At 34.1% G+C, this 22,495-nt stretch overlaps 7 protein-coding genes and 1 long non-coding RNA gene across 12 annotated transcripts; 4 read left to right on the top strand and 4 right to left on the bottom strand.

The window, feature by feature from the left end:
* The first annotated feature begins 210 nt into the window (after positions 1-210).
* On the top strand, positions 211-2,325 carry LOC130673355 (nuclear inhibitor of protein phosphatase 1). Its single transcript, XM_057478344.1, has 5 exons — positions 211-452; positions 543-603; positions 701-854; positions 992-1,212; positions 1,283-2,325. The coding sequence occupies exons 1-5, from the start codon at positions 424-426 to the stop codon at positions 1,859-1,861; spliced, it is 1,044 nt and encodes a 347-aa protein (XP_057334327.1). The 5' UTR covers positions 211-423; the 3' UTR covers positions 1,862-2,325.
* Positions 1,978-6,220, bottom strand: LOC130673353 (serine/threonine-protein kinase grp). Of its 5 annotated transcripts, none has more exons than XM_057478337.1 (6): positions 6,060-6,220; positions 5,289-5,390; positions 3,643-4,187; positions 3,342-3,545; positions 2,416-2,780; positions 1,978-2,328 (listed from the first exon to the last, which is right to left on the bottom strand). In XM_057478337.1, exons 2-6 carry the CDS (start codon positions 5,369-5,371, stop codon positions 2,110-2,112), a joined length of 1,416 nt encoding a protein of 471 aa, XP_057334320.1. In that variant the 5' UTR covers positions 5,372-5,390; positions 6,060-6,220; the 3' UTR covers positions 1,978-2,109. The 5 variants fall into 5 exon arrangements, with proteins under 5 accessions (XP_057334320.1, XP_057334324.1, XP_057334321.1 ...); XM_057478341.1 differs by having other exon boundaries at positions 5,289-5,386; positions 6,060-6,212; XM_057478338.1 differs by lacking the exon at positions 6,060-6,220 and adding an exon at positions 5,671-5,950.
* Positions 6,221-6,488: 268 nt separating this feature from the next.
* LOC130673357 (RNA-binding protein 7) lies at positions 6,489-7,240 on the top strand. The gene is made up of 2 exons (XM_057478346.1): positions 6,489-6,629; positions 6,701-7,240. Exons 1-2 carry the CDS (start codon positions 6,546-6,548, stop codon positions 7,238-7,240), a joined length of 624 nt encoding a protein of 207 aa, XP_057334329.1. The 5' UTR covers positions 6,489-6,545.
* Positions 7,241-7,324: 84 nt separating this feature from the next.
* LOC130673352 (glucose dehydrogenase [FAD, quinone]-like) lies at positions 7,325-9,928 on the bottom strand. The gene is made up of 10 exons (XM_057478336.1): positions 9,756-9,928; positions 9,489-9,688; positions 9,316-9,424; positions 9,011-9,246; positions 8,767-8,934; positions 8,555-8,708; positions 8,361-8,503; positions 8,119-8,296; positions 7,694-7,898; positions 7,325-7,556 (listed from the first exon to the last, which is right to left on the bottom strand). The coding sequence occupies exons 1-10, from the start codon at positions 9,907-9,909 to the stop codon at positions 7,325-7,327; spliced, it is 1,779 nt and encodes a 592-aa protein (XP_057334319.1). The 5' UTR covers positions 9,910-9,928.
* A 131-nt stretch (positions 9,929-10,059) lies between these two features.
* Positions 10,060-12,105, top strand: LOC130673356 (exosome complex component MTR3-like). The gene is made up of 4 exons (XM_057478345.1): positions 10,060-10,210; positions 10,533-10,786; positions 10,851-10,997; positions 11,739-12,105. Exons 1-4 carry the CDS (start codon positions 10,060-10,062, stop codon positions 12,045-12,047), a joined length of 861 nt encoding a protein of 286 aa, XP_057334328.1. The 3' UTR covers positions 12,048-12,105.
* Position 12,106: 1 nt separating this feature from the next.
* LOC130673359 (splicing factor 3B subunit 5) lies at positions 12,107-12,887 on the bottom strand. Its single transcript, XM_057478349.1, has 2 exons — positions 12,705-12,887; positions 12,107-12,437 (listed from the first exon to the last, which is right to left on the bottom strand). The coding sequence occupies exon 2, from the start codon at positions 12,434-12,436 to the stop codon at positions 12,179-12,181; it is 258 nt and encodes an 85-aa protein (XP_057334332.1). The 5' UTR covers position 12,437; positions 12,705-12,887; the 3' UTR covers positions 12,107-12,178.
* Positions 12,888-13,356: 469 nt separating this feature from the next.
* LOC130673351 (malonate--CoA ligase ACSF3, mitochondrial) lies at positions 13,357-16,784 on the top strand. The gene is made up of 8 exons (XM_057478335.1): positions 13,357-13,538; positions 13,906-14,087; positions 14,213-14,456; positions 14,524-15,196; positions 15,264-15,409; positions 15,489-15,725; positions 16,083-16,261; positions 16,386-16,784. Exons 2-8 carry the CDS (start codon positions 13,956-13,958, stop codon positions 16,578-16,580), a joined length of 1,806 nt encoding a protein of 601 aa, XP_057334318.1. The 5' UTR covers positions 13,357-13,538; positions 13,906-13,955; the 3' UTR covers positions 16,581-16,784.
* Positions 16,785-16,805: 21 nt separating this feature from the next.
* On the bottom strand, positions 16,806-22,384 carry LOC130673360 (uncharacterized). The gene is made up of 4 exons (XR_008990874.1): positions 20,079-22,384; positions 19,353-20,005; positions 18,535-19,210; positions 16,806-18,435 (listed from the first exon to the last, which is right to left on the bottom strand). It is a non-coding gene; the product is annotated as an uncharacterized LOC130673360 (long non-coding RNA).
* Positions 22,385-22,495: the final 111 nt, after the last annotated feature.

The raw sequence follows: 22,495 nt of genomic DNA, 5'->3' as shown, positions 1-22,495 counted from the left end.
TTGGCTCGGAAGTTTCCGGTTTTTCCTCCCACTCTAGAGTTTCCGTGCGCTAAAAGTTCCCCCTCTTTTTTTCGCGCGCGCGCAGTTTGAAAAAAATCGTGGCGGGGGAACTTCCGATGGCAATTCTCTTTCCGGGAGGAGTTTATATGTAAATATACTAAATATATGAAATATATTGAGTAAGGCATGTACGGTAATTGTATTTGTAAATAATTCGACAGTAACTCCATCATGGTGAGAGTCCGCCATTTTAATTTCTATATCGGGTGGAGTAAATAAAAATATATATAGATAAATAAATAAAAGTTTAATAACATAAAGTATTTAATGTGTAAAATATCAAAGATAATATATTTTTTAAATATATAATGATTGAGCGGTGATTTTAATTATATATTTTAATTGATAATTAAATTTGAAAACATGGCCAACCATTATGAGGTCCCGAACTGGTAAATTTTTTTTAAACAAATTATAAATATAAAATATATACAGTAATTGCAATTAAGATAATTATAATTAAATAAAATTAATTTTTCCAGGGCTGGAAAACCTCCAGTTGGATTGCACTTGGACGTTTTGAAAGGTGACAAGTTAATTCAGGTAAAAACAATTGACGTTTATTTATATTCGTATTTTTAAATAAATAAATGAATCACTATTGCGAAGAATGAATTATAATTGACAATTGTTTTGATAGAAACTGATGGTGGACGAAAAAAAATGCTATCTGTTCGGACGGAATCAACAGTTGAATGACTTTTGCATCGACCATGCGTCATGTTCGCGTGTGCATGCGGCTCTTGTTTATCACAAACATTTAAATCGAGCTTTTTTAGTTGATCTTGGTAGCAGTAAGTATTTTATTTTATTTATTTATTTATTTTTTTAAAATAACTAGGTTATATAGATAGAGAGAGAGAGAGAGGTAAAAAGTTTAGTTGGTTAGTTTACGTATTTATTAGAGACTGACATTATTTAAATTGTCTAGCGCATGGAACGTACATTGGAAGTCTGAGACTAGAAGGAAATAAACCGACTCAGCTGCCCATTGATAGCACATTTCATTTCGGAGCATCAACGCGCTATTATATCATACGCGAAAGACCGCAGACGGGAGCGAGGACGATCATGGAAGAGTTGGAAAAATCTTCGGATGATGTCGATGCTGGTGGTTTGCTTGGATTACCTGAGACTGAAACGGAACTTGATGTAAGTACACATTTCATCCATGTAAATATTTTATTTAGTTTCTTTATAATTAAATTATATTTTATTTTAGAATTTAACGGAATTTAATACTGCGCACAATAGAAGAATATCAATGTTAGGAATAACTGATGACGATGTACATAAATCGACTAGAAAACGTAAAAAGAAAGGAATTACATTCAATGATGATGAGGAAGTCATTAACCCAGAAGACGTTGATCCGTCTGTTGGACGTTTCCGCAACCTCGTGCAGACGACAGTGGTACCTAGCAAGAGAATGAGGCTTGAAGGAGGACTGATATCGCTGTCAGATGACGTCCATCACCACCACCATCATCATATGAAACACTTCCAGCCAATAAATACCTCGCACCTGTACCAGGATTTACCACCAGAGCAATACACGCCCTCGTCTCATTCAAACAATCCTTACTCGTCGCTGACGTCTGTTACCTCGCGGCTGGGCATCGCGCTACCGAACCCTGCTCCGGATGTCGACATGACGCCGAGTCAGATGCAGCAGGACGTGGTGCCTCCGATACCAGAGATACCCGCGACTGCAGAAACGCTCGCTCACGAGCCCAAGAAGAAGAAGTACGCCAAGGAAGCCTGGCCGGGAAAGAAACCTCTGCCGACTCTTTTGGTGTAAACCAACGGAGTGATCGTCAATAATTTTATATTTAAATAAAATATAATTATCAATGAATTATAAATTTGACATGTAAATATATATAATTTCATTATACAATAAAAAAAAATTCATAATTATTGTTATTATCATTATTGTATATTTATAACAGACTTTTAAAAATATATCGATACAAAAAATATTTTTTATTGAATGCATGTGTGAATACTTAAAAATATAAAATAAATAATAAATATAAATTTATTAAATTACGGCATCGATTGAGTCGCGACAGCAAGTGGCCAAGTTACCGGTCCTCTAACAATAACGTCTTCAAGGGCTTCCTTTATGATAACGAACCGTCGTTTGAATTCCAAACCGTCTCCCTTTGACAGTCTGAAGTCCAATAGAATTTGACTATCCATTTCTACAATTATGGCCTTGAATACCAATGGCATCTTCCTTCTGTCTACCGTCGATATTGTCACCTTAAATAATTATTATTAATAAATAACTTGAGTAATTATAAAATTAACAGTAACAGTAACAATTATAATTATAATTAAAATGCTTACAATTCCAGTTTCATTTATCCGATAAGTGTAATTTTGTTTTTCAATTGTATCAATAAGTCTCGTGACAGTTTCATCACAGTCAGTCTTAACAAAGAACCTCGTCATCCGTCTCACCAATTTCTGGAACGAGTTTTGAGTCGAGTTTTGGGTATTTTGAACCGGTTGAGTTGACAAAAGTAAATCCTCTAGAGCTGCGGGTTGCGAAAATGAGAATCCCGGTCGCTCGTCCAAGTTGACATGAACAGATGGATTTACGCTTGGGAATTCCGGTTGAGAAAGACATACTCTGTTGTTGCAGTCTTCGTCACTGTACCGTTTTATTTTTGATTTTCTTTCCGCACCATCGGTATTACTCGCAGGAGTTTCTATAAATAAATAAATAAACATTCATCTTATAATTAATTTCCCGTCATAATTAATACACGAGTAGTAATTAAATATTCGACAATTAAATGGACAATTACAGCTGGAGATACCCGCCGTTCTTACTTCGGTATTCTAGCTTTATGAATTAAAACCAATCATACAGCTAGATGACCAAAGACAGTACGACGGACAAATAAAATATTCATTAGGTAAAATTAATAGTGACAGTATTATTAAATAAATGATGATGCTCGGGCTTATGTACTTTGCTTTGGTAATCTAGCTTTATGAAACTCAATTACAGTCATAGAGCTGTATTACCAAAGCAAAGACAAAAGCTTTTGTTACTGCTGAGTACTCGTAGAATAAAATCCTGGAATGTCTGTTGGTTGGAAGTGTTCTCAGAGATGGGTACTAAGTACCCCTGAGACTTTAAATCAGCTCAGAGTCACTCAGTACCTGTCTACGAAAACAATAGAGCTTACAATTATTATCAAGTACGTGACTAAATGATAGCAATAATTTACTGGGTAGCGAATGAATGAATGAATAAATTTTACCTTTGTCTAAATCATTCAGGTACCAACGGTGTAATTTGATATCTGGAATCTTGATCCTCGAGGCTGGTGAATGGGTCAGTATTTTCCGTATCAAACTGAGCGAGGTGTTGTCAATTTTATTCCAGGGAGTGAGTTCCAGGTGTCTTGCTTCCCTCCAGGCTTTGTACTCCGGACAATTGACATCTGCCTCGTCCCATGGCAGCTCTGCGCACATACCGACGATTAGACTGAAGCATGCAAATCAACTGAGATAAGAGTTTAAGCTCTTGAACTAGACAAATTTATTTTGAATTCATCTTACCACCGGCTAGCAGAGCCACCAGAATTATCCCGCAGGACCAGATGTCCGCGGGTTCCGCGTGGTAGGGTCTCACGAGAACCTCGGGGGCGACGTAGGGAAGAGTGCCGCAGCGTTTTTCTAGGCAACGTTCCTTACCCTGGAGACGGTAGACCGTCGCCAGTCCGAAGTCCGTGATCTTGAGGTTGTCCTTCTCGTCGAGAAGCAAATTTTCGGGTTTCAAATCGCGATGCGCGACCCCCCGACAGTGGAGATACTCGACGGCGGTTATCAGCTGGCGAAAATATTTCTGGGCTTCTCGCATGGGCATACCGACATCCGGTTCTATTCTATCGAACAATTCACCCCCCGATGCGTACTCGAGAAAAATGTACTCCATAGTCGGCTCGCTTCGCTGCCCGAAGTATCGGATTATGTGGGGATTCGATAGCATACGATGTACCGTTGTCTCTTTGTGGATATTTTGACGTGCATCTGGATGTTTTTTCAAGTTAATCATCTTCATAGCTACCGCTTCACCGGTTGATTTGTTTATTACTAACTTTACTCTACGAAAAAAGATTAAGTCTTTTAGAATTTATCTTTTTTTTTGTGATAAATATTTAAATTTATTATTATTTGACTTATTGTAATTTTATTCATTTATATTTGACTTCTATTCATTTATATTATCAAAGACTTTTATTTAATTTATTCCCAGACTATTATAAATTCTTAACCTTTAGACTTATCAATTACTTAAATTTATTTTATAATAACTTGATAAATATTAAATATTATCTACTTCAAGTATTTATAACCGTTTGTTTCAAATATTTTTTTCTCTATAAGAAAAAAAAACCACTTGACATTTCAAAGAAATTATTTAAATACGACAGTAAAATTCACTAAAAATTATTTATTTTTTAATAAAAAAATTAAATAGATTTTTTTTTAAAATCCATCAAAATCCAAGCGGCAAAAAAAATTCTTAATTGACATGACACGAGTGTGAATGTAGAAGACATCGGACAAGTTTAAAATTATAAATACATAAATAATAAAAAAAATGCACTTATTAATTTCAAAATTTTTTAAATGCGCATTTTTTTCAAATTTCATTGTATCAATTATTTACTATATTTATTAATAATTTTAAATTTGTGTATCTGCTACATTCACACTCATGACATGACAACTAATTGTCAATTTGAATTTTAAAAAACTGTTCCTGAAAAATTTTTCCTAATAACGCGCAGTTGAAATAAATTTTTTATCTTCGTTTAAAATAAAAAAAAGTTGTCGGCTATCAGCTATTTCACAATTTTAAATTTGATATTGAAGTTAGCCGACGTTTAAGAATTTTTGAATTCTTTACAAAACGATAAATAAAAAAAAAAAAAAAATAATAATAATTTAAAAAATTGCACCTCTAGATTTTTAAATTTTCGACATGTGCATATTTTTAGTCTGATGATTTTTGGAATCGATTTGTTGAAAAAAAATCCGAAAATTTTAAATTGTCTGTCTGCTACATTCACACTCATGTTAACTTGAGGATAATTTTAAAATCAGTCAACAAATCCGATAACTACAAACTAATCCTGTAGATACCAGAGTTTATTATATCGATGAATACAACAGAATTAAAACTTGTTATGGTTACTTACTCCCCATAGGCTCCTTCCCCAAGTGTGTGCCCAAGATACCATCCTTCTACAAACTCTGTCTTCCTCTCTCGTCCCTCTGCCATAATGTATCAGCATACCTGACTAAGCAAAAAAAAAAATCACCAATTAAATACGCAACAAAAATAATTTTAATTAATTCCTGTACCCCATAATAAATATTTACTCAACAAAATTTAAAATATTGATTTTAAATAAAATAATTAACGTACTAATTTAAATACGCAGTTAAGATGCCACAAAAGAATCAATACCGGGTGCTCGTACCAAGTAAATTAAATGCACGTAATAATAAATAATTATCAAAATAAAACGGGTTAAATATTTTAAAAAAAATAACCCGAGTAATTGAAGTAATGATTACCTGACTTGTAGATAAAAAATGTCAGGACACGAGGAACACGTGGCTTTGGTTATAGGTTCAATTAAACGATCAAATAAACGCTATAAATGTTACGTAATCCGAGTATTTAATTACAGATAATTAGCTGTCATTATTTAACGGGATTAATGAATAAATATATAAATATATTCAGGTATTAATACGATTTAGAAACAATTACACAGGAGAAATCGATCGCTAAACGGCATAACCGTTGCCGCTAACGACGAAGAAAGAACGAGAGGAGATCACCAGCCACCAGCTAAAATGGACAAGGGAAATTATTAGCGCAGGCGCAAAAATTTTTTATTACCAACAATGGCGTTAATTTTATATTTTTATTTATTACTTATATATGCTGTCATATTTACCTTATCGTACTTTTTAAAACCACCAGTCTCTTGTATTTATTTAAAAAATGACTAATTAGTAAATTATTTTAAATTTCAAGTCAATTAATTACCAACTAATTGGTGTGAAAGACCAGCGATGACTAGAGCTTGATACTTTGATAGATGCCGGTCGTTTGGCGGCAATTGGCGTCAATCTGCGCGCGCATCTCTTCTATTCAAATCTGACATCTGCCGGTGGCATTTTGAAGTTTTGAATTTTAGCGGCAGTCGGTAAGAATTTTTTTCCTGACTGAAGTTCGCCGCAAGCTCACAATTTTTTTTTATTTTTCATCACTTGTTTCTTTTCTTTAGTCTTGTGGGTCTTGTGTTATCTTACGTCGTGTTTTTGAGGCTATAAACATTCATACAAATAATATATATGTAAATATATATAATATAAATATTATTTTAAAAATATACTTATACTTTAGATAAATAAAAGTAAATTAAATAATAAAATTCAAAATGGACGAAGACGCCAGGACTATTTGGTGCGGAAATTTGAGTGCTAAATGTACTGATGAAATTCTGTATGAATTATTTCTGCAGGTAAATTATTTATTTAAATTTAAATTACCAATTAATAATTACAATAATAATAAAAAAATTATATTTTTTAGGCCGGGCCATTGGAGAAAGTAAACATTCCAAAAGATCGTGACGGTACACAAAAATCATTTGGTTTCGTAACATTCAAACACGCGGTATCGGTTCCCTACGCGCTGAGTTTATTTGAGGGCACGTCGATTTTCAACCGCATGTTGATGTTGAAAAACCGTCAGACGAACGACGGAAAAGGAGCTTTAAATAAAATGGACAATGGGAATGTCCTGCAGTATGGAAACCAGTTGGAAAATTCAATGATGTTCAACATAGCCCACAATATGCTTCCGACTTTTATGCCACCTGGTATGGGAATGTATCCGAGCCAAATGAACTCGTTCCCGACGCCAAAAGACGACAGCAGACGTGGTCGCAATCATCCTTACAACCGCGATCGTCAACCTGACCGCGATCGTCAGCCAGACCGCGATCGTCAATCAGACCGCGACCGGCAATCCGACCGCTCGCACCGAAATCATCACCAGCATCAGCACCACAAAAATGACCACAGGAACCAGCGGTCGCATTATCACAGTCGCGCTCGTAACACCCGTTAATTTATTTTATTGTATTTAATTATCTTTAATCATTAATTCATTAGCACAAAATTTTGTTTAATTTAGCAATTAAATGATCAGTGATCAAGCGGATTTAAGACATACATCATCATTAAAATTATTTAGAATATTACTGTAGTTATTTGTACAAGATTTTATATTCTTAATATGAAAATTGTTTAGTTTATTTGCTGATTTAATTATCAAATCAGCAGCTTTCGAGGCAATCATCATCACTGCTGCATTTATGTTGCCGCTGGGTAATGACGGTAGCACTGAGGCATCGACGACGTACAGATTTTTTGTACCCAAAACTCTGTAATTATTCATTCAATTATTTACTTGGCTCGTTTATATAAAGTAGGAATTAGTGTAATTTTAAGAACAGTAATGTATAAATGTTGGACGCGTGTATATTATATTTTTTCAAATTATAATAACATAAAATGTTACCTGAATGAATTATTTACTACACTTCCTAGTTTACATGTCCCCGCTGGATGATAAGAGGTCAGTGTTAACTGACGTACGTAACATTCCCAGTAATCATCAGTACCGAAGTTGAGATTTTCACATCCTGGGAAAGGTTTTTTGTACAATGAAGCACCGAGGGCCTTCATTGCTTCTGTACTGATGAGTTTTTCTATTAGACGTAGACCTAGATGACAGTTTAGGTCGAAATAAATTTTTAAAAGTGATAATAAATTTACTGAGAGCCAAATTGACGGCAAAGTTGACGTAAATCACTGCTGTAATTTGACATCAAGTTGACTGCAACATTTTACTGTGCAAATTAAATGACATCAACTTACAGTCAATTTAAAATTAAATTTTTTTACAGCAACTTGATGATCATCAATAAAATATTTTACCACTACCTTTAATTAAAACAGACACGTCATCTTTGGATGCTAAATAATTTGGATTGATAATAACATCATCTAGAGGATCAGAACTCTTTAATTTAACTTCTCCAGTACTTTTAGGATGCAACAAAACTGGAGCTATTGTCACCGCAGTCTTGTAGGCCAGCGGAGCAAAGTACTCATCAAAAACCTAATCAATAATTAATTACTGATAATTGTAACCACGCAAAATAATTTAATCATCATCATTTTACTTTGTCTTTTATTCCCATGGCTTTTCGGAGAACTACTCCATTGTCTTGCGAAACTCCTACGGGAATTACCATAAACTGGAGGTCCGGAGAACTGTTCTTAGCAATCGTTCCTACGACTTCAATGCCTGCAGATGTCCATGGGCCTAAAAATAAACAAATTAACAATCTAATTACTCGATGAGTAAATTACTCACCTTGTCTAGATAAAAAATAATTAAAAGCTGAAGTTGGTTTCAGTAACTGCGGCACGCTGATGGATAAACTTTTATCAAGAATCACCAAATCGATTCCAGTCAGAATATGATCGACTAAATTTTTACCCACAGGCAGATCACTGATTACTTTGATCTGCAATTAATAAAAATTAATGACCTACTTACATTAAAAATTAAAAATAATAAATTACTTTCAAATTTTCCAGTTGATTCCTGGGACCGATACCCGAGAGCATCAGTAACTTCGGAGTTCCAATAGCTCCCGCGCTAATGATCACTCCCTTACTTCCATAAACGACAAATCTTTTTCCCCACTTGATTAATTCTACAGCTTCTGCTCTATTAGATTTGAATTTAATCTAAAAAAAAATTAATTACTACTAATTTCGAATAATTAAATTTATAATTTAAATTCGAAATTAAATAATCGAGTACTTTATCAACGAGAGCATGGGTTACAACTTTCAAATTATTTCCATATCGCGGTTTCAATAATCTATCAGTACTCCATCTCTCCCCACCGTTAATTGTTAATTTAACTTTATTAAAATCAAATGACTCATAAATTTTCTTCGACTGATTTATTTCCTCAGCGCTTTGGAGTATCGCCTCGCATAATTCTGAGCACCAGCTTGGATTGTCAGTTACTGAGTCATTACTTAGCTTATGATCTGCAATTAAATTTCCCTAATTAAATTAGCCACATAAATTTTAAATAATCAAATGAATATGATACTGACTATGGTAATCATCAAACCACCGGTAGTCATCTTGATGTCCTTCAACATAGGCCATGTAATTCAATCTACTGGAGCCGCCTAATATTTTTCCCATTGGCCACAGACTTTGCTGCAATTATTTACCGATAAATTTAAAAATTTATCATTCATTTTGATAATTAAAGCATACGTACGTTATTAATTAACGCTTTGCATGAATGATTCTGCGGAATGGTTTTGTACTGCCAGTCATAATTTGAAAGTTGGAAGAGCGGAGCCAGGACTGGGATGTCCGCGAAAGTTGGAGCCGGTCCTCCAGCTTCAATTATTATTATTTTGTGTCCTGCGTCAATTAATTTCGCTGCTAATGTGATACCCGCGCTACCGGCTCCAACTTAAATTCAAATAATTTATTAAATAGTAATTAATAATTAATAATATTGATAATTAAAATAAATTACCGATGACGTAGTCGTAAGTCTGACCATCTTGTAAATTATTAGTCAAGTAATCAGTGACAGAACTGAGTAAAAAATAAATATTTAAATAATTTATGAATAAAAATACTCCAATACTATAGGTCCAGTATGCGCTCCATTTAATTATCAGATCCATTAATTATTAATCATTGAATTAAATATATTTTGATGCTGATACTGGAAATTTTTTGATGACAAAGTAGCGGCAGGTGCATGAGCACGTGATTTAAAAAACGTGTGCGGTTGGATCAGACGTGAGTTTGTTGGTAAATAATTAAATATTAAAATGCCTGTTGATCAAAGACGAATCAATGGTCCAGAAGTGTCAGTTCCTTATCAAATTTATGTTGATTCCACCAGCAGTAAAACAGAAAATCCGGAAAATTATTTAAAAAAACGTAAAGACGGGAGGAAATTTCAGGATGTACGAAAAATATGTAAGGTTATGTTTTATAAAATAATTATTTACTTTAATTAATTAATTAATTTATTTATTTATAAGATCAATAATATGACGTTGAAAGCAGCCGACATCTGAAAATTTATTTTTTTTAATTACCAAGTTAATTGTCATCATAAAAATTAAAAAAAAAAATATACACAGGAAAATTTTTCAAAAATTCTTCTCATGCATTTTTAAAATTTTTACCTGTCAGTATTTAAAATAAATAATTTTTTTAATGACTGCAGCTTCAGCAGATAATAATAATTACTGATTTAATGATAATGATGATGATAATAATTAATTATTTATTTCAGTCATAAAAACAGGTGTCGTAAGTCAAGCAAAAGGATCCGCGTACATAGAATTGGGAAAGACAAAAGTTGTATGCTCGGTTTTTGACCCACGAGACATTCCAAATAAATCTGGATACAGTTTGCATGGAAATCTTTATTGTGAATTCAAATTCGCATCATTTTCATGTGACAAACGTAGAATTCATCAGCAGGATGCTGAAGAAAAAGAGTTCAGTTTGATAATGCAGCGATCATTGGAACCGTCGGTTTGCCGGGTAATTTTCAAAAGTTGATTAGTTGGTAAATAATTTATCATTTGAATAATAATGATTATTTTAGCATGAGTATCCAAACTTTCAAATAGACATCTATGCAATGGTACTTGATAATGGAGGTTCTTGTTTGGGAGCGGCGATTACTGCTGCTAGTCTAGCTCTTATTGATGCTAATATTTCAACTTATGGTATTGTTACTGCAGTCACAGCGGTAAGTATTCAAAATAAATATATTTTTATTAGTGCGCTTTATTTGTACAAATTTTCCAGTCATTTACAAAATTTTCCTTTACATATTTCCTAGATCATTTCCATTTTCATACTCTCTAGCTCTTGTTTCCTTTTGATTAGTGCGGCTAGGCCCGACTTGTGCCTACTGTACACTCGTTGTCATTAAATCCTGACCCCTTCTGGTTAAGATTTTTCATGCAGCGGCATGTGGAAATCAATGATACTGAGTTTAGCCGACGTCTAATAATTTTTGGTTTCTTTTTTAAACGATAAATTATGAAAAATAAAATATTTAAAAAAATTGCACTTATAGTTTTTTTAATTTTCTGCATGTGCATATTTTTAGTTTTTTTTTTTCTTCAAATTTAATTGTTTAAAAAAAAATTCTAAAATTTTTAATCGTCTGCTAACTTTAGGATCACGGAAACCACAGAGCAAAATGATCTTGAAGTTGACGAACAATTAACAGTTTTCGGATTTTTCTGTCCATAAATCAACTACGACAAAACGAAAACTAAAAATAAGCACATGTAAAAAATTAAAGAAACTATAAGTGCAATTTTTTAAATATTTTTTTTTTTATAATTTACCCTTATGGAAATAATTTAAAAACTGTTAGACGTCGGTTAACTTCAGTATCATCAGAGAAAACCGATGCCAGTACAGTATTCAAAAAATAAATATGTGTAGGTAATTATAGTAATGTTTAATTTATTTTTAGGGTATTTATGCAGACACTGTATTCTTGGATCCAACAACAGAAGAAGAATCGCTCTGCATGTGCGTACCATCACGTGCTCACAAGTCAAAGAGTCATGGTATCATGATGCAAGCGAGTCTGTTGCAGAAAAATCAAGTTTCTGAATTATATTTCGTAGGGAATATCGATCTCGAGAGAATAAAATCAACTATGGAAGCATTGACCAAAGCTAGCAATGATTTGTCTCTGGTTACCCAACAGTATTTAGTTAAACTGGCGTTGAAAAAATATAAGGAAAACTCTAAAATTACAAGTAAAGATCGGGCTTGAAAATAATTTTGTATTTTTTCAAATTTTTTATTGAAATAAATAAGATATTTTTAAATTATTAATTTTTTTTATTACCATTAAATGCCATAGTCAATAATTAATTATAAATAAAGTAGGGAATAAATGTGATCCTAGTCCTCGGGCTTCTCTGGAGGAGGACCGCAAGGCTGCAACATTTTCTCCATTAAATTGAACCTCACGCGGGCTTTCGATTCGTTTTCGGCGATTGCAAAAAAACTGAGCAAGTCGTAGTGGCCCATGAAGCTGCTGCATGAATCCCGGTGTTGGTTTACCAGCCACTCGAATTTTGTTGTATCAGCGTGTCCTGTTCCGATGTACTTTGACTGCAAGTGCTCCAACTGACTGTGGATGTTGTATCTTTCACCCATTCTGTAATTAAGACAAAAGTTTATTACTTTCTTACCCTTTTTCTGATATAACCTTAGAAATTAATAAAAATAATATGGAATAGCAGAATCCATTTTTTAAATTTTTATAACAAATAATCAGGCGGAAAAAATATTAAAAATAAAACAGATTTTTAAAAGTTCATTAATTTTCTTTTGTTTAATTAATTTGTTTATTTAAAAATTTTCTGCTTTCACTATCAATAGAAATTAAATTTTTTATTTAAATATTTAAATTTAAAAAATTTACCTGTTTCAATTTGTGGCTGACTTTTATTTTCCTTGAATTTAAATTAATTAATTAATTAATTAAATAAATAATTGATTATTGTAGAAATGTTGGTTATGGAGTTTGTTGATGAAAACAAACTTTTTCAAATAAACTTCGAAGACCGTAACCTCAACAAAATAATTTTCCTTCGGTTTTATTCCAGATTGCGCCCCCACTCCAAAAAGTAATTAACGTTCGTAATTACAATTTACATTAGCGGAAATGATCGAAAGTTCACGAAAGTAAATCTTTTATCAAAGAGGTATTTAAATAATAAATTGTACGCAAGCGCGGTCGCCATTTAAAAAGCGCGGGAATTCAAATAATTTTTGACAGGTCTCAAATAATTGGTGCAATTGTCGGGTAAAAAATAAATAACCGATTTCAATAATTAAAAATATCTAAAAAAAATGACTGACACTGACAGATCATTAAAAATTCATAATCATCAAGATGGAGACTCCAAAATACCCCCACCCTCCATTAAAAAAAAAGCCGACTATTTTTAATTAAATTTTGGAGTTGATAAAAATTAAAATGACAGTACTAACTACTGGTAAAGAATTTTAAAAAATATATAAAATATATATATGTGTATGTATGGAGTGGAGGGGATTGAACGTTTTGTTTTTGATAAAATTATATCCGACATTAACCTATCGAATAAAAGTATGTAAATAAGTCTAGTTGTCATTAAAAAGTTATTTTAGTGATCGATACTCGTTCATCTCTTTCGTGTCTCAGTGGAAACAATAAAAAAGTGGCGCGAATATAAATCACAATTAAAAAAATTTAATTAATATGTTTAATAAGGTATTTTTTTCTACATGTCTTAATTTCACACATGACATATTTCATCTCAATGTCATACATTTTTATGAAAAAGTAATTCAAGGTCCGGTTGTGACCCACTTATTATTTTTTGAATCTTTTAAACCTTTCACAAATTTTCCCAGCAAATATTTATCCGACACATATTTTAATATTCTCATATTTTTATAACTTTTCATTAAAGTAAATTCATATATATATACAAATACATATATCAAAATTTATTTTTATTAATCATATGACATTTATTTTTTATCGACGTATATTTGTCGGCATACCTCGACCACTAACATATGTAACATATAATCATACATATATACATATATTTATAATTGAAATTTATTTTTAGTTACCAGAAATTTGACACCTGCACAATAATAATAATTTAAAAAAAAAAAAATGGGATCGTTATTAAGACGTAGTTTTTATTCAACCGCGCACGGTATTGCTAGATGTCAAAAAAATAATTTAATCATCAGAAGACTCCAACAGACACATGCTGCACTTAGTTCTATTAATGAAACTCACGAGGTATCTATTTATATAATAAACAAATAGCTGATAAATTTAGCATCCAATAGATGAGATTAAAAATTTTTAAATTCTCATCTAATAAATTATAAATTAATGACGGAATTACACATTTAATTTCACAGCCACCGAGTAATAATAATGTGATACCTGTATTCCGAAACGCAATTAAATTCGGTGACAAAACAGCACTCAGAGACTTGCAAGGTGATTATACGTACCGAGGATTGTATTTAAGCTCAAGACAATTCTGCGGTGATTTATCCGAGTTTTTAAAAGATGGCCAGCAGGAAAGAATCGCATTTCTTATGCCCAGTGACGCAAGATATGTTATCGTCCAATGGGCATGTTGGATGAGTGGACAAATCGGTAATTTAATTATTCAAATAATTATTTATTTTAATTTTAATTTTGAATTTCAAAATTTGAATTTTAGCGGTACCTTTAAATGTATCCAGTCCACCGCCAGTACTCGAGTACTATCTCAAAGACTCAGGATCAAAAGTCGTAATAACGACCACTGAATTTTCTCCAATACTTGAACCAATAGCAGCCAAATGTAATTGTCGTCTGATAGTTTTGGACGATGCGCTACGAATACTCGCTATGAAGCCACACGGCAGAGCGGCAAACAACAAAGACGAGTATGAGTACTTTGATGAACCGAGAGAAACTCCATTGAAAGATGAATTTTATAACGACAGCGACGCGATGTTCGTCTACACATCGGGTACCACTGCAACACCCAAGGCCGTGGTGCTGACACACAAAAACCTCCAGTCCCAAATGAATGCGCTAATTAATGCCTGGAAGTGGACGGAAAAAGACATTGTGTTGCACACATTGCCACTGAACCACATCCACGGGATCGTAAACGTACTGATGTGTCCGCTATATGTCGGCGCTCGGTGCGTCATGCTCCCGAAATTTGAAAGCTCAAGTGTCTGGAGTCAATTGCTCGCAGTCAATTTACAAAATACCGAACGTATCAATATGGTAATGGCAGTACCTACTATTTATATGAAACTTATACAAGAGTATGACCAATTATTCAGCAAAAATCCAAAGATAAAAGAGTATGTCCACACTGTGTGCAGCACGAAGATCAGGTGAGTCGGCTGTTTATTTATTTAAAATAATAAACTTGACGATTTACAATTCTTTTTCATTTATTAGACTTATGGTAAGTGGTTCAGCGCCATTGCCCAAGCCGATTTTTGATAGATGGGAAGAAATAACTGGTCACCGGTTGCTAGAAAGGTATGGGATGACAGAAACTGGTATGGTTCTATCAAATCCACTTGAAGGCCAACGTATTCCAGGTGTTTATTTAGTGTCTCGTGTATCCAATGTCTCTAAGGACGAGTTATAAGTTATATAAAAAAAAAAAAAAATTTTTAGGTACCGTTGGAACTCCACTGCCTGGTGTTCAAGTCAGAATAACAAAATCTGAGCCAACTAGTACACCTGAAGTATTAGTTCAAGGTTCCAGCTCAGGCAGTAAAGTAGTCAGCAAAAAAGATAAGATTCCTATTAGCGGAGATTTACAAGTCAAAGGTGAAAGTGTGTTTCGAGAATATTTCAACAAGCCGGAGGCTACTGCCAAAGAATTTACCACTGATAAATGGTTTAAAACAGGTAATTATAATTATTATTTCATATTTATGCGACAACTCATTATAATTATTGTCAATTTTTATTAATTATTAATTATTTTATTTTATTTGCGGTCACAAAGCAAACGATCCCTCCGATTACTTGCAATTAATTATAATAAAAATTTAAATGAAATCGAATTAGTGTCAAATTTACTTTTCAACTCCACTCGGATTTTTAAAAAAAATTTAATTGATAATTTATAAAATTATTTAACGAGAGCAATTTGATGGGACTTGAACCCAGGACTGAGTTTTGAAATACGCGGGCTATTTACTGATACCCCGTGTTATCAATAATACTAATTATAATTTTAAAAAATGAAATTTTAATTGACAGGTGACACTGCGATGTATGATGGCAACGTCTACAGCATCTTAGGACGTAGTTCTGTTGATATAATAAAGACAGGAGGCTACAAGGTCAGTGCCCTGCAAGTGGAAACGGTAATTCTTGGTCATCCAGACATCATAGATTGTGCAGTTGTCGGTTTACCTGACATTACATGGGGACAAAAAGTAAGATCAACTTTTTAGCTGCAACACTTGTTTATTATCATTTATATATTAAATTAAATAATTATATTTAATTAAATCCCGACTCCCAGAGTTTATTAATTATTTATAAATATTTTTTGTCCAGGTCGCGGCGGTTGCAGTTACTCGCGAGGGATCTGAAATTCTATTACATCAATTACGAGAATTTTCGAAAAAATCATTACCCGATTATGCAGTACCCACGGTACTTAAAATAGTCGACAAAATTCCTAAAAATAATCTCGGTAAAGTCAACAAGCCGAACTTACTGGCGGCTGTATTTCCAAATAATAAAATATAATATTTATTTTAATGAATTTAAATTCAATATAAATGTACATGCTCACTAACAATTATGTGTACGTGAAAAAAAAATTTTTTTATTTGTCAATCAAAATGTTAATATTTGTTACTTACATTAATAATATTCATATTGAATTTATAAAAGAAAAAATGTTTATAAAATTTATGTTTCTGGAACTGAATAAAATTTATTTTTTAGTTTAATTTTTTTTTAATAGCCTATATTACTACTATAAATATATATATATGAATATATACGTACTAGGATATTTTTATGAATCGATATTTAAATATATATCAGACTTTCTAATAGTTATAACGTTATGTAAAGTGACACCCGAGTTTCACATTTCACTTAAAAAATATTAAATAAATAAAAAGCTAAAAGGATAAAAGGTTTACTCTACAACACGTGGACGAACATAAACATAAATTACAAAGAAAACCCCGAGGACAAAATACAAATAAGGAAAAAGCAAAGTCTTATGTTTAAAAATATCCGAGTTAAATAATTTCCCCGAACGGATAAACAAATTAATATTCCAAGAAAAAATTAAAATATATTCAATATTCAATAGTAATAAAATTATAATTTAAACCAGCACAACGTTCATTATCTATAAATAGAAAATTTTCACAACAGTCAAAGTACTGTAATAAAATATACACGTGATATGAGAGGCCTTCAACAATTGTTTACAGCGTAGAAAATTATTTATGCGCCAAATTTCCAGTTAAATTTTATTATTTTTTTTCCAGTTAATTATCGGACTGAAACCAATAACTTTTCTTTTTTTGAAAATTTTTAATTTTCATAGCGGGACTGAAAATTTGAAAAAATCTAGACCATTATTTGACATTCGACGCACACGTGCTCTGCTGATAAAAATTAGACAAATCTAACAATTCCTGATTTTCTATAGATCTTCTGGCAGAATTTCGATTTTCTATGGATTTTCTTAGATGGTGACAAGTCCTGATTTTCTGTAGGAGTACACACATGTACTCTGTTAAAAAAAATTACCCAAATGTAGATCATTATCAGACATCTGACGCACACGTGCTCTGGTGAACCAAACGCTGCAATTTTTTTTGAAAAAAATCTAAAAATTATTAGACGTCGGCTAACTCCAGTGTTAATAAAAAAAGTGCAGACCTAGTATGTAATTTTTACTATTCTATATATTATATAATATATACAAGCGACTTCCAGAAAGAAGATAAAGATGACTAAGAAGAAGAAGAAAAAAAATTAATCTCCAAGATGGTTACAACCAGACTATTTTCAATAATAAATGATAAATCATCTTAACCCTCAACTATCTCATCACAGAATCCAATATTTCATCATCATCATCATCATCATCATCATCACGTAACACATTAACATAATGATACATTTGTACAATTGAATCTACGGCAGTTACCGCTGGTATTAAGTCTAACACACAAGAAGTAGTGAGAATATGAACAAGTCAGAGATTGGGCGACGCGCTGTCTGCCGCGTACCGAAAGTACTCTCTGGACTGTGTATATAGAGAATACTTGTTTACCTCTACTCGTATCGTATCAGGTTCTATCTAATGTCAGGATCATCATTCCTCATATCACATCATCTCAGGCCTCATTCACTTAAACGTTAATCCAACTAACGAACCTTCCAGACTTCAGGATTTTATTCCTCTCATCTAATCTCCACGTTGATAATTAAAATCCGTGCAATTTAAAACTCCAGCAAATTGAAACTCTTGGTCGTTATAAATTCCGATAAATTACGAGGATCAAAATATTGCCGTCATTGGATTGAGAAGAAACGAGTTTCCGGGAGATGAGGGACAAGCCGCGATATCTGTCTATATATAGAAATACATACATATATATATATATATATATATATATATATATATACAAATATATGAACCTGTGTTACTTGTCCGCTAGGTCGTTCTTACCATCAAGTGCATCTGGCTGATGCGTATGTGCAGATGAGAGGAGAACAGGTGAGGGTGCCCGTACTGGTTGGATGCATCAGTTTATTTATTATACCAGCACTCGCATCTGATGACCGATCCAGTATATTAAATATATACAATACCATCTGGTTTTATTATAAATAAACATATAAAACCTCCTTATTTATAATAAGGAGTTTTAATCAATGATGAGATGAGCCTGCACATTCCACCAAGACCAGTAGTATAATTAATGCATGCTTACTAAAGTACTGGTTTTTTATACGTTTTATTATTATTATACAGAAAAAAAGATTTCTTTACTCAAGAAAATTTTTACTCGCCCCAGGAAAATTTTATTGAGCCCAGAAAAATTTTTTTTCATGTGTTAGCATTAATTTTTTTTTAAAAACTAAAATTCTTCTTTGAATTTTTAGCCGTGAGAAATTAATTAGAAGCTTTAATTTAATTTCAGTGCATCAGTCAATCGCAGGCGGACTATCAAGTACTGGAAATTTACCGCGTGTATATTTACGTATGATAAAGAGCTGATTGCATAATTATACCTTGCACAATGAGCTTCCATGAAGTACCGATATAACGCGGGAGTACATATGAGAGATGCACTCAGTTATTTATTTATTTAATGGTTTTTTTTAATTCCAAGATGTGTACTCTGCAAAAAAAAAATTAAAATGAGCAATCACGTGTGTTTTATCATTGCTAAGTTATTTGTTGTTTTAAAAAAAAATATATGTTCCTCTCATTTGTAAGCAAGAGATGAGAAGGTTGTTGATTATTAATTTTCTATAACCCACCTGATCATTGAGCCAGACTCGGTGGGAATCTACATCTCTCGTTCTCTCATGGATCCACTCTCTCCTGGTATCTCGTATACTATAATACAGACAACGGACATAATAATATATAAATATATATGTATGTATACACAAGATCCGCGGAGTGTTGTATAGAGTTGAGTTTAAGTCGAGGAGTAGAGAGAATTTCGAAATATAAAACCAAGTGAGATAGAACAAGGAATGTTCTCTCTGTTCTCGCGAGAGTAAAGTGGCTTCCACGAAGGTGGTCTCTTTCTTCTTTTAGTCGTCAATCTCACTCACTTAGTATTATATATACATATATATTTTAAAAAACTCTTGAGCTCTCTCGCTCTCAGTCTTTTTCTTAGACTTTAGCCAACTCTACAATACCAACTCAAGACGAATCCGCCCGGCAGACCACACAAATGATAGTGCCCTAGCTCCCTCGTCGTATGCCCGTGGGTGGTTGATGACAGCTCATCGAAAATTGGTAGTAATGGGCATTGTTTTAGGCTTCGTATGTGGGCGGGTCGTAAAACCCAGAGACTTGTAAGCCAGCGGATACAATACGCGCGTACCAAGTGAAGGGAGAATACTTAATACTGCACTAGCTGATTAACGTCACGTCCATCACTCCGCTAATGGATTCCCTGGAAGCGATAAATATATAATAATATATAATAATAATTACTGCAATTGATATACATTAGTACACTCACTCACTCATACACATGGAGCATCATCCCGGTGTGTGATAGAGATGTCCCGGCAGATGACTCATGCCGAAGACATTCTGTCGAGTATGGAAGCTCGCGGCGTAGGAGGCCTCAGACTGCTCAATCTGCAGAGCTGGGTGACGTGGTGCAGATAGGACCCTGAGTTACAGGATGAGTCCTTGTTATCTCGTATACCTGAGGAGGTGACTAGAAAAAATGACTAATCCTCTTGGTACCGTACAGGGCACATATTCTCTTTGGGTAACGCCGAAAATTAGATAAAAATCAATAATTTATTTTACTTAACGTATTTTTTTTGCCGCCGTCTTTGTCTGGTGGAGATGGACCCCTCGTTCTTCGCCGGAGCTGCGTCTGAGAGTAATCTCGTCCCGAGCTGGATGTCTCTTTCCCACATCCAGCAAACCGACGATTCATCTAAATGACTACCTTCGGTAGACTTGCTGGCTCCCTAAGATAACTGAGTGGAGTGGAATGGAATGGAATGGAATGAAACGCTAAAAGAGTTGGATCTCATCCGGTTATTCTTGAGCAGTTAGCCAGGCGGTGGAAGTATAAATACAAAGAGAGCCCAATCTGATGGAATTATATACGAGAGTCTGTGAAAAAGCCTACACGACCATGGAGTTATGGAGTTTACTGTACATCTTTATATTTACTCTCTCATTTTATATACTCTCTTTTAAAGAATAAACTTTCTCTCTCTGTCGGTCACATTAGTCCTACTTGGTCTCGAGAATAAAGTCTATAAGCTCTCCCAGGAGTCCTGGGGTCTCGTCGGAAAGAGTGCCGCCGCAACGAAATATTTATGGGGTTCCGAACTGGACCACCCGGTAATTAAGACGACCCTGAAGCCGGGGCGGGGCACTAACCGGCACGATATCTTCTCTTATACCTTTGGTTCTTTCTCACCGCCACTCCCGTCGTGTTTCTTCCTCTACTCGTATCGGTCCTTCGTACCTCTTGATGCCGGTTACCTCTGGCCAATTCTACTTTTGCTTAAAGTCTTATTCTATCCCGCGAGGACATGACATTCCCTCGGATACACGGTCGTCATGATCATCATCACGATAATGATGATGTTGATTTATTATTTTTTTTACTTCTTCCCAAAAAAAAAAATTCACCATTACCAGAAGATCCAAATACCAGAACCAGATGAATAGATTAAAGCCCATGGTGAATTGCTGAAGTGTGTGTTCAACACATCAAGACAAATTATTCTTCATATGATAATAATCGTCGTGTCTACATATCACATGTATCTGATTTCTCACTCTATTATTTATCATCGCTTCTCTTCTTGCTCTTTAATAAATTAAAACAACTATACCACTAATAATAATAACATACATGTATATTTTGCAGGTCATTTATTATCCGCATTCGCATAATATTGTGAAGAAGGAAACGCGTGGGCATTTCCACGAAATATCGCGAGAAGTACGATTGAGTCGTCAAGCGGAAATGGCGTAAAATATCCAATTGCTAAGTGGGAAGTATGCGGGAATCATATCGGGCAGACAGCATGGCGCGGCAGGAAGACCGGTCGGCCAAGAAACTAAGCCATCATCCAGCATCCAACATTCTTCAATATATACACATACACTACATCACTCCCTCTCACGCTCTCATCATCATTCACCATCTATTATGTTTATTATTCATTTACATTATCTCCGTACACATATACATTATACATCATGTGTGCTTTACGCAGTGCGGTAATTACCAGCAAGCCAATAGCAAATAATTGCTCAACTCAATCCATCACCTGACGCTGCTAATGTCAATATCAATTACTACGGTCATCATCAGGGTGCCGGAGATTGTCATTGGGAAGAACAGAGCAGAGCCGGGAATGAAGATTTCGAGCTGGTGAATGGACTGGAGATTCTGATGCTCCAGACTGTGCAGGTATGAGGACCAGCATCAGCATCGGCATTGGTATTGCCAGCAGGTGGGGGTAAAGAAAGCGATACGAGTCCGAGTGATGGTGATGGTATTGGTGGTGGCGATGGTGGTGGCGATGCCTAGAGGAGGGCTTCTTAGTTATACTCTTGGACAGGTGGAAGAGCCAAAGATCCAGCACCAGTATCAGCATCATCAGGAGATGCTCCATAGAGGGGACTGACGACAAAAGGGACTGATGGTGATCGGGGCCCGTGGTGCTTTGGCAGCGGCCCTGTCCAAATGGGCGCGTGTACTCGGTGAATCGACGCTCTCTGGTTCTTTTACTATATATATATTTCATATATATGTATATATCTGTATATATGTATATGTAATACCACGTAGAGGATTCAGTAGGGGAATATATCGCTCTCCATCTTGCGCACGGCAGTCCGTACCGGCGGGGACGGTGTGTGATCGTGGAGAGCGCGAGGAAGGCTCCTTGCCGCTTGC

This window comes from Microplitis mediator, chromosome 8 (assembly GCF_029852145.1).
Source record: "Microplitis mediator isolate UGA2020A chromosome 8, iyMicMedi2.1, whole genome shotgun sequence".
In the NCBI taxonomy this organism is placed as follows: Eukaryota; Metazoa; Arthropoda; class Insecta; order Hymenoptera; family Braconidae; genus Microplitis; species Microplitis mediator.
This window is presented reverse-complemented; position numbering and strand designations above follow the sequence as displayed.